Below are 17,626 nucleotides of genomic sequence, written 5' to 3'. Positions count from 1 at the left end.
TAAAAACAAACAGAGAAAGAAAAAAAAATCATTCTGGGGCATTTTGTGGCATGTGGAAACAGTGAGAAGTGGCCCTTTTTCTTGAGGAAGGTGAAAGAAAATAATATAAAAATGACTTCTGAGAAAATTCAGCTCGGAAAATCAAAACTTTAATATCCCATTCCATGCTCTTTGGTATGAATTTGGAATGCATTTAATGAAATTTGAAGTTTCAGGCTGACAAGACCAAACTTTCCGCACAACTTTCTTCTGGGCACCGGAACCTGGGGCATATTCCGACCCCCTCCTACTGAATGTTGGCATGCATATGTCAACCCTGACAATCTCTGCTTATGTTCAGAAACTCAGACGTCATGATAAATGTTGACTGTCATTGAATTCTGGTTGGCACCAGATCAGTGCAGATCAAACTGAGGAATTTGTTTTATTTTTTGATCCTTGGAGAAATTCATTTGGGATTGTTGGCATTTATTCACATGTGAATTTCAGTGTTCACCAAGGTTTAGATGTTCACTGTACACACTACAGCCTAACAAGAGCACGTGATTGAGGAAGTTAATTTGACTCCTCCCCCCATTAATAATATACATCTCAAATCTGTGAGCATACAGCTACTTTCTTCAAACACTGAATACTTGGGGTGATCACTGAATGCTGTGAGTGAAAGTCCACTTGTGCAATGAGACTTGCCTTCCTATCTGCTCCCCACATCTTTTCCATAACCTTTTCTGGAGGGTCTGCTACCCCTACAGAGCTGATTTTAGAAGGACACAAGGGGCTTCAATGGGGAAGAGAGGAAGGAGAGTCCTCTTTCACCAGGGGAAGTCCATTCTGCTGGTGGATGGTCTCAGCTAGATATCACATGGAGTGTTTAAATATATATTAGTTGCCAACAGCAACATGCTTTCTCAATCATCATTTAACAGCCTTATAAAGCATTATTCCATGTTGCTAAAGATGCTGACAGAACAGAAGCTTTATTTGAATCTGGGATCTGCTAGTTTTCATTTTCTTCTTCCTGCCTGCATTGACCCATTTTATCGGCACTGTAAGGAGTGCCAGCTTCACCCTGTGACCGTAGGTGCCCAGGGCCGTGGCTGCCGTGCAGCATGCATGGCCCTGGCCCAGAAATTTGTGGGTGCCCAGCCCCTTCATGGGGAATTTTGTGGGTGCTTAGGCATCCAGAGCCCCAGGGAGTTGGCACCTATGGCGCTGTAGATGACATTTGAAAAGTGGTTTGCTTGAAATTTTTGAAACCCGGTTACAAGCCATGTTAGATCTTAGGGGCTGGAGTTTATAGTCAATTTAAAAACTATCCCCTCCCCCCCCAAAAAACCCCACTGTAAAGTGCATGTTTATGTACTGCTGTGTGCTGAATTTCTCTGGTATCTTGTTCAAGAGCCAACATTTCATAACACTTATCTTTTTATCGGTAGCTAATCTTTATGGCACAATACTCTGTGGTTGGTTCCAACACTGTCATAAAAGCTAGGGAACTTGACTTTAAATATAGATAAAATGGGTTTCAGTCCGAGAAGATGGAATCAGCTGGTGGGATACTATATAAAATGGGTTTTTGCTCAATATTAGCTGCGGCAGAATTATTAGTAAAGTGTTTTTCCAGCAAAGCACTTTTGATTTCAATTACTCTTTTTGCTTGTACAGGGGCTCTTAGAGCAAAATGAGTTCCAATATCATGGATTTTTTTTAAAGCATTGAGGCATCCTAAAATTTTAGAAAGCTAAATTCAGGCTGGAGGCTAGAATATTGTTGCTATTGGTGTGTGTTTGCCTTCCTGATATGAAATACATTTCTTTGAACAGTGGTTTCCAAGTGGGCTTTTAAAAAATGGGTTAAAAAAACCCCTGGGCTTACTCTAAACTGCTTGGAGTTCCTCCAATGACAATATCAAAGGGGTTTGCCTATAATTACTAGTCTTCTCAGAGGAGGAAGAGGAGGAGGAGGATTCTGGGATGCATTCTCAGTTCATGCAAAGTGATCGTTACGCCCAACAAGCTTGGCCAGATCTCCATATGAACTATATGTTTCCTAGAACACTTCCCAGGCAGTTGGGCATTACTCAGCAGGTTAGTTACTTGTTTAATGTTTTTTGTTGTTGAAACACACCGGGTGCTCCCAGAGGGTGGATGTTGTGGGATTAGTGCTCTTCAAGCATTAAAGTTTATTTGAAGCATCCGCATGATATTTTATGTTTACCTGTTTTTAATATTGTTTAGAACATTTGCTGCCTGCTTTTTAGCCAAGAAGGCTCCCAGAATGACTTGTGCACAGTTGATTAAAGCGCGGGGGGGGGGGGGAGCCATGGGTCAGTCTCGCCCCCACCCCCCTGGGATCCAATATGGCTTGTGAGGTCATTTCACCCAAACCACGCACACCTGTCAATCAGTTGACATCACTTGTGATATCAGCTGGTGGGTGGGAGTGTGGGGCTCAATTCTGCACTGTTGTGGGTGTCTGATCCCAGCAAAATTTAAACAGCTTAGCAGTCTACAGGTGATGGTTTAGCCCTGCATAATTTGGCCAAGCCATCTTTGGGGAAAATGTACACAGCCAAAGGAAGCAGCAACTCCCCCCCCCCCGGGTCTGCTTGCTTTTAACTGCATGCACCTGATCTCTGGGAAGGGGCGACTGGTGAAAGCAAGCAGACATCATTGCAGAAAGGAGAAGTACCATCTTCTTAGAAGGCTGGACTGTGCAGAAGGGTTTATCGTTCTCCTTTCCCTAGGAGGCATGTATTGAAAAAGGGTTAAGTTCTGCTCAGTTTTACTGCATGTAGCTCCCCAGGAAAGTAGAAAAAGAACTGCTTTTGCAAGTATCAGTCTTCCCCAAGTGCTGTGGTGAGGGTCCCATCCACATGCCAATCTTGCCACACAATGATGATATCACATGAGTGACAGGTGGGTGATCCCTCCCACATGTCAAAGTTGACCTGCCAGGCTGATCCCGACCAGCGACACTAAACACCTGACTTCTAGTTGAGGCCAGTTGGACCTCTGTAATATGACAGTGGTGCTTATGGGGTCTGGAATCATCCATTTAAGATTTATACCGTTGCCAATCCAAAAACTGCATTATATCTCTTCCACATTTAGATACTGGGGTTGCATATAAAATGTTTGGTACTGCATGTGGGAAATAGAGTTGGCATGAGCAGGGAGCCACAGTGCTTGGAAAAAGTAGACCTTAGAACCTGAACACACCCACAAAGAGCACATTTTAAAATATTTACTGTGACCCACATGAAGAGCAGTCTTTCGGTGTTAGGACTCAGAAGTGGATTGGCAGCATTGTACAGATCTCTTGGCTGATTGTGTTTGTGCTCTTGAACAGTCACTCAGTCAATACTTTTGAAGTGTTGCCCAAACACTGATGAAATTGTGTTCTACTGGGGCTTTCTTGTATTTGCAATTTAAATTACTTTGGGTTTTGTTTTGTTTTTAAAAAAAGTTCAAAGGGAAGAATTCAACTTTGTCCAAAGGTGCTCTTTCTGCCAGGGCAAGCATTTTTGCTTGTCAGATGGAACTATCCCAGCTTTCCTTCCATTGTGTTCTGTTCTGGGGGTTCCCCAACCCCCCAAGTCAATTTCAGGGACACAGCAGGACATGGTGTGAGGAGAGGAGGAAACCCCATTGCTCAAGCAGATGCCATTGCACAGGGCTTCCCCTGATGGGACTTATTGAATCCTGCCCAGTATTTTTAGGGGAAATCTTTGAACTATTTGTAGGACATCAGCTTTTCTACCAAAGGAAGCTGAGGTCTGTTCAGCATAGAACTTCCTTAAGTCATCTGTGGCTCCACTGCACTATTCTTGTTTCCTGTGATTTTTGTGTGCCGATGAAACACAGCTTTGCTAATGTGTCAGATTTTCTGCCCCCACCTCCCCTTCCACCCAGTCCCCCATCTTCATCTACCTGTGTGATTTCTGCTTAGATGTTCTGCGCCATCTTGGAAATGTCTAAATATAGATTGTAAGCTTCGCAGAGCAGGAATTGGGCTCTTTGCATTTGTATGTTCTGTAAAGCATCACACATGCTGATAGAGCTGCATACATTAAAGCAGAGATTTTCAACCTTTTTGAGTCCACGGCTCCCTTGACCAACTTCATTATTTCTGTGGCAGCCCTGTGGGGCTCAGGAGCCCAGTTGTGTCACCCCTAGCCTGCAGACCTGGCAGCCTCTCACCCTTTTCCAAACATCCTTCCTTGTGAAATGTTCTCTCAGCCTCCTCTCCTCTCCCTTCTCCTTGGGAGTCCTCCAGGCAGCTCCTGCTTCCATCCCTTGTCTCTGAGCTGCACCCCCCCCCTCAAAGAGAGGCACCTCCCAGAGGCACCAATTGCCTGCTGAGCTTATAGCTAGGGTTGCTGCAATAAATAGCTGTGCAAGCCTTTTGGAGGCAGAGATGCAAGAGGGCATCAGAGGAGGCAGGGGAGGAAAGAGAGACAGAGGCCAGTGTTGCCTGCAGCACCCCTGACCAACCTTCAAGGCACCCCAGGGTGCCAAGGTACATTGGTTGAAAACCACTGCATTAAAGTGTTCAGTGTCCAGCCTTCATCCTTGTTCTGAGAATCTGGGTTGGGGAAACCCTGGTAGCAACACTGTCTTCCGAGACTTTGCAATACTTGACTGTGTTTAAACAAATGCAGTATAGCAGGCTGGTAGTTCTGAACAGAAGCTTCAAATTAAAGCGTAGGATTCCAGGGCAACCTGAAATGTCCAGGTGTGTATAGAGTATCATCCAAGAAACTAAGGTGTGCCCATATCTCTATTATTTAAGAGGCTGAACTGCAATTATGCTTCCCAGTAAGGGGTAATTTTCATTAACCAGCTTAGGTTTCGGAGGCTGGTGGCAAGAAAATGTAAAGGAAACTGAAACAGGCTTGTTTGGGGTTTTGGAGGTAGGGAAGGAGATTGCTAAGTGGAATTGGCACAAAGGTTTTAAACTAGATGGAGTTTCTGTGTTCTCGTTTAGGAATGGGTTGGCAAAAGGGGCTTTTTAATGTGGCATTTTTGTCATATTTCCTTGAATTGCTTACTCCAGAATGAGCAGCCAAGTAGCCAAATTTGTATCGTCAGTCTAGATAATTCTTTAGCACTACTGGAAGGCATACCAATAGTATTGCAATGTGTGGTGCTATTTTATCAGTTTTGGCCTCCCCTTCTGATCTTTAAAAAGTGGCTTGCTGAAGATTGACTAGCTTTACGGATTACCAGGGACAACACGGCCCAAGCCCTTTAGTCACTATACTGACACTAATTTTTAAGTGCCTCAATCTAAAGGAAACAAGACATAACAAGCAATATTATGCATAGCACTCTCGGGTCAGTTTCTTGATTTTCATATTTGATAGGCAGTATCTGGTGAGTTTTTTGTTTTGCAAAGAATGCAGTTCTTTATGAAAACTTATTCTGCACACTGCTATCTACTGATTTGAAAAGTGGCCTGACTTTGCCCTTGGCTAGATAAATAAAATGACTGCAAGCTATTCTGAGATAATGACTTGCGTTGCACAACTGACTTGGGTTACTCAGTTTAACTGGGGGGGGGGGGAATGTAGTTGAGATGCCCCTACCAAAACTTGTAACAGTTAACTCATTTCTGTTCTGCAAAAGTGAGAAAAAGCAGCTTATGAGTGTCCTGCATCAGACTCCTGATCCAAGAAATACTATGGCGTGTGTAGTTCTATATAATGGAATTGTGGGTGATTCCCCACTTCTTCCTCCATTTCATCTCTACATTTGCTTCTGTTAGGGCTGTGTAAAGGTATAGGGACCCCTAACCATTAGGTCCAGTCACGGATGACTCTGGGGTTGCAGCGCTCGTCTCGCTTTACTGGCTGAGGGAGCCGGTGTACAGCTTCCGGGTCATGTGGCCAGCATGGCTAAGCCGCTTCTGGAGAACCAGAGCAGCGCACGGAAACACCGTTTACCTTCCCGCTGGAGCGGTACCTATTTATCTACTTGCACTGATGTGCTTTTGAACTGCTAGGTTGGCAGGAGCAGGGACCGAGCAACGGGAGCTTACCCCTTCACAAGGATTCAAACTGCCGACCGTCTGATCGGCAAGCCCTAGGCTCTGTGGTTTAGATCCAGGGCCAATTCAGGGAGAGTGGCCAGCAGGAGGGCCAATTGACCAGGGCCTCAAGCTCAAAGGTGGACCTCAAATGTAGACACTTGTTAATGTTTCGGCATTTGATCAGTTTTGCAATTTGTTTTTATGTGCATTGGACCAAAATGTGACACGGTCTCTCAGCTTTGAGCTGCAAATTATAGCAAATAAGAGATGTGATTTGGTAGAAGGCATAATTATTCTCTTAGCTGGTATGTCTCACAGTCTTCTTTTTGCAGTGTCTTATTCTGTCTTCATAATAATAATAATAAATTTTATTTATACCCTGCCCTCCCTGGCCAGAGCCAGGCTCAGGGTGGCTAACATCAGTAAAATTACAGCAAAGTCATGAGTCATTGTTTCTTATTTTTATTGTGGCAAGGGACCTTAAGAACTGAAAGTGGCCTGGGCCTCTCTGGATGTCTGAGAAGTCTTGCATACATCTGTCTGGCACTGAGTCAAGTGCTACTATGCAGCCCAGAACAACTGTCACATTAAACTAGCTTAAAACAAGTCACAGTTTAGCGTGAAGTTCTTGCAGTGCTGCTGCAATGTTGCAGATGAAAGAAGCCACAGACTAAATCTGGGCTCTTGGCTCATTTCTCTCCAAACTGTGAGCAGTAGCCAAGGTTTGTTCTTGACTTACCAATCATGAGCCCACATTCAGATGACACAACACGCCAGACTCTGGCTTGCTTCATTTGTGGCATGACAGGATTGCTGTAGGAGCATTTGAGCACTGTGCACAACTTTGCTGCTGTTTCACATTGTAATATAGTTCATTTTACAAAAGCAACTGATGCGTAGCAACAATCAGTTATAGGTTAAATGTACATTTTTGCAAGGAGTATCAAGACACTGTTGAAAACTGGAGGGAATTTTTGGCAATGTTAAAAGATCTTCAGAAACATTTTTGGAACATATCTGACTCCTCACCTGTGAAGAATGGCTACCTGTGTTGTAGAAATACACCAGTGAACATGGTTGAACAATTGCCAACTTTTAAAAAATAGAAAACAATCTGGGAAATTTGCCAGCATTTTAGTATAAATTTCTCCTAATCAACACATTTTTGCATGCAATTTTGACTAACGTACACATTCCCCCAAATATATAATGCATTTTAGTATACTATTACTTTCACTTTTACATTAGCACACTTTCCCCTAAAATATGCATTTTTGTAAATATTGTGTGGTTGGAGAACTCCACTGCAAAACTTGTAAGTGCAAATTTTGAAAGATGGCAGTTTTCATATGCTTTTAGCAAGTGCAAATTTTATAGATCTACATTTGAATGTGAACCGAATAAAATTTCTCACCCATCCCCCACTTTTGACTGCTGCAGTAGGACTTCCCTTGCAGGCTAAAAATACCTCATGTGTAGGTCAATAACTAGATGTACAGTAAACTGGAGTTGCTTCTGGCAGTGCTGAGTAAATAAGGAAGGCGCCCAGAATGCTCATCTAAATTAAATTTAGAACAAGCCCTCTTTCTGGCGCTGGGTGCAATTTTGGCTCAGGGAAGGAGAAGCTGTTGCCCTCTGGGTGTTGCTGCACTGCAGCTCCCCTCATCCCTGACCACTGGGCTTGCTGGCTGGGTCTGATGGAAAGTTCAACAAAACCTGGAAGGTCACAAGTTCCCCATCCCAGGTTTAGCCTAACATTCCTAGTTTATTTCTCTTTGAGAATTCTATTGCATATGAGAGACTGACAACATTTAGCGTAGCCACAGGAATGCAAGCCTCAAAGTGTTTCAGGCAATAGCCATCACTACTAGCAGGTTATTTTAAAATGGCATATAAGTAACTTCCAAGTAGAAAGTAACAATCTTGTTTTACTATTTTTTTCTTCCCACATAAAAATGCTTGGTCTTGCAGAATATGCAAAGCCCTTTTGCCAGGAATTGCAAGAACACAATAGTCTCTCTTGCCCACTTACCTCTGCCACAGTTTCACTATTTCAAGAAAAAAGAGGAAAAATAGGATACACAGGAGCTGCATGTGTATGTGCAGATACAGATACACACACACAATGTGACACATTGAATGTGATCCAGCCTTTATATTTATCCTGCTTTAAGAGTGTTCAGAATTAATGAGGATGTTGCTAACTTGACCAACTCATCAAAGGCCGACCTTCAGTGCTAGAGAGCAGAAGGTCTCTGGGTCAGATTGAGTAAGCCTCTTGTCTGATACCTCAGAGAGTTGCTGCCAGTCAGTGCATGAAACACTGACGCATCCATTGGTCTGGCTCTTTATAAGGCAGGTTCCCCGGTTCCACATTCACGGGTGGAATGTTCCCTTGCATCTTGGGTGCTTCCTCCCTCTTGCTTGGTTTCTGACTTGCCTTGCACACCCACCCCGAGTTCTCTGACTCCAACAAGGCTTCTAAGTTGACCGCTAAGGAAAAGAGGACGTCTCTCTGTAGCATACGAATGACACACTGTGCAACATCAGTGGACGGCTGACACAAAGAGTGCTTTGAGAAGGTGGGTCTCTCTAGGCTGGTCTTCCTCTTGCCTTCCTCTGCATCTTGAAATACGTTTCCTTCCCTGGTAGGCCAGTTTAGGACTAGTCCCAACTTTTGTTTACGTCAGCCAGGAGATGAAGCAGAATAGTCACTATGCTTTAAAAAAAAAAATTGACTTCAGTTTCATTGGATGTCCCCAAGTTCTAGAAGAGTAATTTGATAAGAATATAATATAAATTCTCACTGAGGGTGCATAGTGTAATTGAGATGCTTCTTATTGCAGGTTTCCCCATGCAAATCTAGACGCCTTTTTCATAGGAAAAAGCTCTAGGAGAAAGTTGTTCTTCCTAAGAGGCTGCTTTTCTCTGTGTGGATCATAGGGAAAACCTGCGGCCACCTGCAGCCTGAAGTGGGAGACCTGGTTCTCAGGAATACCGTCACAGAATTCTCTAAATAAAATGACTGAAGGCTTGAATTTCCTGTCCAACCTCACAGCGCAGGGGAGTGGGGAGCATTTTCTTTGATGCATATTTCAGGGATATGATCGGAATGGCAAGTGCTAGCATGTGCACCATGGCTTTTTATTGCTTCATGTTGATGCTGTTAACACCCTTTTAATCTGTTTGTGGAGATTAAGGGTTATTCTGGAAAGGGCAAGGAGGCCTTTGCTATAGGCTGGTTCTGAATGTTGAATTTCCATCGGGGTGACTGTTGCGCCATCCCTTCCAGTTGTGGCCCAAATCAGGCTGCCAGATGTGTTTACCAAACAGCCTGACTTCCCGCTCAAGGAATTAACTGTGCCCTGTTAACATGGGCTGAGCAATAGGAGAAAATGGCTGTCAGCTGTTTAGCCGCAGTTAGTGCCAGTGAACTTTCTGTATGTTTGTGTCTCATAGGTCATGTAAAGATGGCCTTTTTCCCTCTGAAGACCTTATCCAAAGACCCAGACAAAGCATGTTGACCTTTCCCCAGTAGATTCCTGACTTTTCATTTCAACTTCTCCTCCTCTTTCTCAGTGCTCCACATAATCCCTGGCCTCCTGGGACCTGCTCAGTGTTGAAAAGCTGCAAATGTTGAGTCAGGGTGACACGAGTTTGTAAGAGAGTACATGAACAAGCAAGTCTATTGCCATCAGGATTTGGCCTTCTGGAGCACTTCAGGCAGATCCTGTGACAAAGCTTTTTAAATAACAAAAATGGGTTACCTTCTCTATCAAGTTCTGCTACCTCCCTCCCCCCCCCCCAATGCATCTTACATTTCCTTTCTGTCTGGCTGTTTGTAAAGGGACTACGGACTCTGAAGTGCAGTGGTTCCAGCATTCGATGGAGTTGTGGCATTTGCTTAGCGGGTTTTGACAGCATTGGGAAACACACACAAAGTGCATTGCCTGACCCTGAATAGCTGAAGTTCAGCTCAGTGCAGTGTATGCCTGCTGTACAGACACAATCCTTGGTTGCATATTTTGGAGTGAAGGTTAAGTCCTTGGCAAAAAGATGAAGCAATTTCCCACAGGAGCCTTATGAGGACTTGCTCAAAAGTTGCTCTTTTGCAAACTTTGAAAAGACATGTGAAAATCCTTCCTTTTTTTCCACTCTGACTTTGTCTTCATTTCCTGTTGTTTAAAAAAAACAAATGGTAGTTCAGACAAATGAGTTCTGAATGGAAACCTGTTTTGCTATTGGGATGAAGAAATGAAACCAGCTATATACAAGTCAGAAAAGATGGTGGCAGGAGGGGGAGCAGTGAATAGATATAAAATAGGACTGAAATTTTGCAGGTTTGATCCTTCAGAAGTTTGACCTGAATTTCCTGGGATCTAAAATACAAAAGTTATAAGTGACAGAAGATTGGTGGGGTGTCCATTGAATTAAATGGGAAATGAAAGTGAATGAACTGTTTCAGTTGTTAAAATGAATAAATTATAGTATTAATGATAGTTTATCCTATCTCCATGCTTTAGTTGTCACTTGAATAGTGAAGCCAAGAGGCAAGATGAGTATCACCAAAGTTATGTATTTAATCTCACTTTAAAAATGCTAAGGCCAAAGCCTTGGGGGTTTGTTTGTATTAGCCCTTCTGTCTGCACAGAAGAATCTGATCTGCTATTTTCTTCTTCTAATTTAGAAATTAGGTCTAATTAACTTTCAGGCAATGTGCTTAAAGTCTACTTCGAAAATCGTGGATCTAAGTTTTCACTTTCTTTTTTTCAAATGAGATTTTGTATCAATATCTGTACATTACTAGTTCAGAGTCTTCAGTAATTCTTATTATTCTCTTAACTTGCAGGATTATCCTGACAAAGTCTGTCTCTCTGATTTGGGAAAGACCAGTCCTGGAACAGCTATTTGTAACTGATGAGCACTATTTTAGGAAATGTTGAAGGAGAATCTTGCTAGAACCGCCACAACTCCTACTGCATGTCAAATAAGATAATTTTAAGGCCACTATTCCTTAATGTAGTAGTTGAAATAGTTTGTCTTGACTTCACTAGAAGCCCCCCCTTTCTCCCCTTCTCACACCTACATATTGACCTGGAATAAAAAGGAACAGAGTTTAAATCTGCACTGATAAATGGAGCACTTAGTTAAAATGTTTCCTAAGATGTACAGTGGTACCTCAAGTTAAGTACTTAATTTGTTCCGGAGGTCCGTTCTTAACCTGAAGCACCACTTTAGCTAATGGGGCCTCCCGCTGCCACTGCGCCGCCGGAGCACAATTTCTGTGCTCATCCTGAAGTTCTTAACCTGAAGCACTATTTCTGGGTTAGCGGAGTTTGTAACCTGAAGCGTATGTAACCTGAAGCGTATGTAACCTGAGGGACCACTGTATTAATCAATTATTAGTTTGAGCAATTATAATCTACTTTTATAACTTATTTTCCAATTCTTGTGTCTTTTTTATAAAAAAGTAACATTTTTTTTATATCAGGTTGAAATGTATGAAGGTTCACACTACTGTATTAGCCTGATTGGAGGGAGCACAGCACACAACACTCCTCCTTTTCTCCTTGTTCTTTTCTTCTTCCAGGAAACAGTCATTGAAAATGGTACAATTGCATATGAGAATTGGCTTGTGCCCGGAAGTCCAGTCTACAGGCAATTTTGGTTCTTTGATGTGCAAAACCCGAAAGAAGTAATGGAAAATGGATCACATCCAATACTCAAGCAGAAAGGGCCTTACACTTACAGGTAGGCAAGGTTTTTTGTGTTAAATGTGTGTCTCCTTCCATTCTTTTTTGAGGGTGGGTTGGTGGGCAGACCTGATTACTCCAAATCTGCTGGTTCTAGTGTTGTGCCAATAACCTCTTCTCCAATTACACAAAAGTCTTCTGTGAAAAATGAGTCACCCCTCCCACCCCTTGTGTTTTTCCTAATACCGTATGTTTTGCTCCATGATGCATTTTTCATCCTAAAAAGTAAGGGGAAATGTGAGTGCATCTTATGGAGCGAATGGCGCTGCGCAGAGAGGGAGAGCTGCGCAGCGCCCCTTCAGCGAAGCGGGAGGAGGAACAGAGCTGCTTCTGTTCCTCCTCCCGCTTTGCTGAAGAGGCGCTGTGCAGAGAGGGAAAACTGTGCAGCGCCCCTTCAGAGACACGCCTGTCCTGCGAAGCCGGAGGAGGAACAGAAGAGGCTTCTTCTGTTCCTCCTCCTGCTTGGCTGAAGGGGCACTGCGCAGTTCTCCCTCTCTGTGCAGCACCTTTCCTGCTAAGGTGAGGCGCTGCACAGAGAGGGAGAGCTGCGCAGCGCCCCTTCAGCGAAACGCCTCTCCTGGCTTCTGCCTTAGCCACACGCAGCCTCTTCAGCCAGGGGGAGTCTTTATCCCGCTACCCGGGAGAGGCTTGGTGTGGCTATCCCAGAAGCCAGATCCCTCTTGCTGTTCTGGCTTCTGGGATTCAGAATATTGTTTTCCTCCTGCTACCAAAACTAGGTGCGCCTTATGATCTGGTGCGTCTTATGGAGCGAAAAATACGGTAATCTTGCTGGGTTCAGGACTGAGTTTACCCTGTCTTTGTGAGGTGGCTATCTTTCTATTAAACACTCATTCAGACTCCCAAGCAGCCTTCATTTCCTGATTTATTTATTTTTAATCTCCATGAGAGGAACTACTTTTTGTTGCCTTCCCTGAGCTTTAGTTGGGGAAACTGAGTTTGGCCAACAACCTCCCTTTCACTATTTTCATCTTTGTTTTTAAGGAGAACAAACCTTCATCTTCACTTTAAAAATAATAATGACAACAATAACGAAGTCCAGCAGTCAGGTGCACAGTAGCTGGCAACTCTGCCTTCCCCTGCTTATGGGACAGACTGGCTGATGTCACTGGGGAGGTTGCAGGAAGTGCACGTGGGTGGGAAGGCTGAACAGTTCAGGTGACTGGAGAGATTATTTGTAAAGTAAAACAAGTGCAGCACCCCTCCACCACCTCAGAACAACAAAAACGCGCACCCAACCTATGACTTGGAATAGGCAAAAGAAAGGACTTCTTCTCGCAAAACATAAATTATGTGAGATCTGCATTGGCTCCCGGTATGTTTCTGAGCACAATTCAAAGGGTTGGTGCTGACCTTTAAAGCCCTAAATGGCTTCAGCCCAGTGTTCCTGAAGGAGCGTCTCTACCCCCATCGTTTAGCTCAGAAACTAAGGTCCAGTGCTGAGGGCCTTCTGGTGGTTCCCTCGCTGCAAGAAGCCAAGTTACAGGGAACCAGGCAGAGGGCCTTCTCGGTAGTGGCGCCTGCCCTGTGGAACACCCTCCCTTCAGATGTGAAGGAAATAAGCAGCTATCCTATCTTTAAAAGAAATATGAAGGCAGCCCTGTTTAGGGAAGTTTTTAATATTTAATGTTCTGTTGTTTTTAACACTCGATTGGGAGCTGCCCAGAGTGGCTGGGGAAACTCAGCCAGATGGGCGGGGTATAAATAAATTATTATTATTATTATTATTATTATTATTATTATTATTATTATTATTACATATTATGGACCCTGCTCCCCCAGGAGGCAGTGATGGCCACCAACTTGGATGGCTTTGAAAGAGGATTAGGCAAATTCCTGGAGGAGAGGACTATTGATGGCTACTAATAGCCAGGATGCCTGGGCTCTGCAGCAATGCTTTTGAATACCAGTTGCTGGAAACGAGAGGAGGGGAGAGGACTCTTGAGCTCATGTTCTGCTCCCTGGTATCCCACAGACATCTGGTTGGCTCCTGTGAGTGCAGAATGCTGGCCTAGATGAGCCACTGGCCTGATCCAGCAGGATCTTCTGCTCTTCTGTAAAAATTTTTTGGGGGAACTCTTCTGAAAGTATTGACTTGAGCTGGATTTATGCACAGATACGTGTTCAGGATTACTATATAAAACTCATTATGAGGGCAAATTTAATGTGGCCTTAAATATGCATTGCTCGGCTTTATTTTCTCACTGCCTGCTGCTCCCCACTTGTAACAAAGGTTCTTTACTGTAATGGGGTAAGAATAAAAATAAAGCATAGGAGCACTTTTTGGAGGTGATGTCTGTGTTGTCATAAGGTGGTATTCAACTAAGTTTAACTCAGAGCAGACTCATTGAAATTAACCAATAATCAATAATAAAAATAAGTCATGTTCATTACTTTCAGTGGGTCTATTCGGAGTAAAACTTAGTTGGATACCACCTATATATTTTTTGAACAAAGCACTGCGATGCAAACTTATACCCAAAGGAACCCTAAAGATGTTAAGAGTGTTGGGGTGGAGGGAATGCTCTGGCACTGGGAAGAAATGCTGATTCAGCTGGCTGGTGCTAAATCGGCATTCTTTCAATTCAGCTTTTGCAGTTAAATTTCTTCTTTGATTTCTAAGGGTGCGCTATTTGCCGAAAGAAAACATCACTCAACATAACGACTCCACAGTGTCTTTCTACCAGCCAAATATTGCTCTCTTTCAGCCTGATCTCTCAGTTGGGCCAGAAAACGACACTTTCACAATAGTCAACCTTGCCGTTGTGGTACGTAAGCCAGGCAAATTACCTAATTATGTAACATTCAAACTTTCTCATCTTCAGATTGCCTTTTTCTCACACATGCATCTTTCCAAATGCACAGGTTGACTAATGAGGACAAAAGTTGTCCTCCAGCTACAAAATTAAATCAGTTTAGAAATAGTGTGGTTGTCTTTTTGTTTTCTTTTTCCACCACAGAAAAGGCACTGTGTGGAGTTTGCGTGATTGTAGCCATACTCTGCTGCTTGAGCCCTCTTTGCCTTGGCCGCTGGGGATGGAGAACCTTTCGCAAATCCCTTGTCCAGCCTATACTTGGCTTCTATGACAAGGCTACTAACAATGGTGCCAATTAGTGCCAGAGTGAGGCATCTCCAGAGCCATCCAGCCCTACCGAGACTGGAGCTCTTAAGAAAAGCACATTGCCAAACCCCCTTGGGGCCTGATTTGTAGAACGATACACTGCATGTTTGCATCAATTTGAATTGTTTGTTTCTTTATACGGGAAGAGTGTTTCACCCTTCTTAAACCCTCTGATTGCACCACAGTAGCGCTAATTTCTTTCAGAGTTGACTGCTAAAACAGGTAGGGCTGGGAATAGCTTTCATTTTCCCAGATTAGAATTTGAGGTTAGAGATCTGGTGATGATCTTGATCTAATGAGACTACTTTTCTTTGTGAACTGATGTTAAAGCTGCATAGTTATTGATGATTAGGTGAATATAGTTATGTGAAGGGCTTGAAATTATCTCAGAAATCTTGAGCATCCCTGTAATAGGTCCCTCCCCTCTTCACTCTCTTCTGAGGCTGAGAAAGTAGTAGCTAAGTGTCGTAGGTAAGATTGGATTGTCAACTGTGGTGCAGTTGCTCCATTGATTGGCTGTCTCTCCCTTCTCCAATATTTACCAGAAATATCCCTTCAGGAATTATAATGCCCCATTCTATTTTTAGGGGCAGAAATGAAAGGTGTTGTGGGCTCTCCATTATAGTTGAGAGAGCCAGGATGGTGTGGGGGTTTCTGCATCAGATTAGGAGAGGGGAGACCAAGCCTGAAATCCGCACTCAGCTACGAAGCTCACTTGGTGGCCTTGGGCCAGTTGCCATTTCCCAGCCTCACCAATCTCTCAGGTTGTTGTGGGGACACAAGGGAGTGTGTGGGGAGAATCATACTGACTAGAATTCTTGGAGGAAAGGTGGGATTTATGCACCTTTCCGCAGAGCTGTAGCTACGGGGGGGGGGGGGCTATCCCAGATGAAGCCTCCCAAGGAGCACCATTGAGGCTTCCAGCCAAACTGGGTCTTTGACCCAGGTGAAAATGAGCCTAGTTTTGACGCAGCCTTTCTGTTACAAATAGGTTTCATTGCATCTTGACTCTAGCAGCTTCCCCTTAAAGAATCCTGGAATTTGTAATTTTGTGAGGCCCTAAGAATATGCTCTTTAGAGAAGCCAGGGTAAGTTTGCACCTGGCCCTTCGTTGTCAGAATGATGAGCAGCTTTCATAATACAGTGGTACCTCAGGTTACATACACTTCAGGTTACATACGCTTCAGGTTACAGACTCCGCTAACCCAGAAATAGTGCTTCAGGTTAAGAGCTTTGCTTCAGGATAAGAACAGAAATCGGGCTCCGGTGGTGCGGTGGCAGCAGGAGGCCCCATTAGCTAAAGTGGTGCTTCAGGTTAAGAACAGTTTCAGGTTAAGAACGGACCTCCAGAACGAATTAAGTACTTAACCCGAGGTACCACTGTACAAACTGTGGGAGGCAGTGGAAGACAGAAATGCCTGGCGTGCTCTGGTCCATGGGGTCACGAAGAGTCGGACATGACAAAACGACTAAACAACAACAACAACACTGTACAGCCTATAAATAAATTCTGTAGCAAATGGAAGAGAACTGTGAAGCTGTTGATCATGTGGCTCCACACTTAGAGCCTTAAACCTCAGTTTCCTCTTTCCTTCTCACAGAATAGATATCCCTAATGTAGACATCCACCATATTCTGTCATACTTAATAGCATGAAATCATGTCAAGCAATTAGATTCATTGTAGAATCAGAAGTTGGAAGGATCTTCGATTTGTGTGTGTGTTTAAAAATCCAGACATATTTTTTTCCCTAGAAGACTAGGGCAGGTTTCTAGTTCTTTTTGTACATGGTGGGCTTTTAAAACATTGGGGAATGCTTCAAGATTTCCTTCCAAAATGAAATACAGCGGACAGGGCACCAAAACGTGAACCATGTCACTGCTCTGATTCCAATCAACCATAATGCTTATCACTAATGTTCAAAAGTTTTCATTGCCTGGTCTCTGGCTGGGTTATTGCAGCCTCCACCCCCCAAAAGAGGGGAGGCATCTTGGTCGCAACCTGAATGCAAGTAGGTTAGTCAGAGGGAATACAGTGGTACCTCGGGATGCGAACGGGATCCGTTCCGGAGCCCCGTTTGCATCCAGAAGCAAACGTAACTAGCAACGGCACGTCTGCGCAAGCACGGGTTGTGATTCGCTGCTTCTACGCATGCGCGTGACATCATTTTGAGCATCTACGCATACATGAGCGGCGAAACGCGGAAATAACATGCTCCATTACTTCCGGGTTGCCACGGAGCGCAACTCGAACGCGCTCAACATGAAGCATATTCAACCCGAGGGATGACTGTATATGTGTTTGTGTTTGTCTCAGGCCGCACCTGCTTTGTATCAAAGTGGCTTCATACAAGCGTTGTTGGACATTTGGGTGAAGTCATCGAAGTCCCACTTCCTTCAGAACAGAACTGTGAAAGAAATACTCTGGGGCTATGAAGATCCTTTCTTGAAGAAAATTCCACTTCCAGGAGTTGAAAGGGTTGTTGGCGTATTTCTTCCTGTACGTATGTGTCCCAAAAGGGAAATAAACCACTTGTCTTGGTGCTGGGGGAGAATGGAAAGGCCCTTAGAAATCAGATCTTACAACCAGGCTGGGAAAAAGGAGAGGGTAGGGTCGAAGAAGGGGAGGGGAGTGTGAAACAACTCAGCTGTGTCTTCCTCAGCTGAGCTTGCTCTTTCTCAGCCTTAAAATAGCAAACCT

The 17,626-nt window shown here is 43.9% G+C and overlaps 1 protein-coding gene across 7 annotated transcripts in view; it reads left to right on the top strand.

Annotated features, from left to right (window-relative positions):
* The window catches only part of CD36 (CD36 molecule (CD36 blood group)), a 68,698-nt gene that overhangs the window by 35,519 nt on the left and 15,553 nt on the right, over nt 1–17,626 (top strand). For all 7 annotated transcript variants that reach the window (XM_083575253.1, XM_083575255.1, XM_083575254.1 and 4 more), the window contains 3 exons: nt 11,624–11,784; nt 14,428–14,572; nt 17,243–17,425. In XM_083575253.1, the coding sequence (XP_083431379.1) occupies nt 11,624–11,784; nt 14,428–14,572; nt 17,243–17,425 (489 nt within the window). The remainder of the gene's footprint in view (nt 1–11,623; nt 11,785–14,427; nt 14,573–17,242; nt 17,426–17,626) is intronic.

Source organism: Podarcis filfolensis (assembly GCF_964270895.1).
Source record: "Podarcis filfolensis genome assembly, chromosome: 10".
In the NCBI taxonomy this organism is placed as follows: Eukaryota; Metazoa; Chordata; class Lepidosauria; order Squamata; family Lacertidae; genus Podarcis; species Podarcis filfolensis.
The sequence above is the reverse complement of the archived record's forward strand: the minus strand, read 5'-3'. Positions and strand labels throughout refer to the sequence as shown.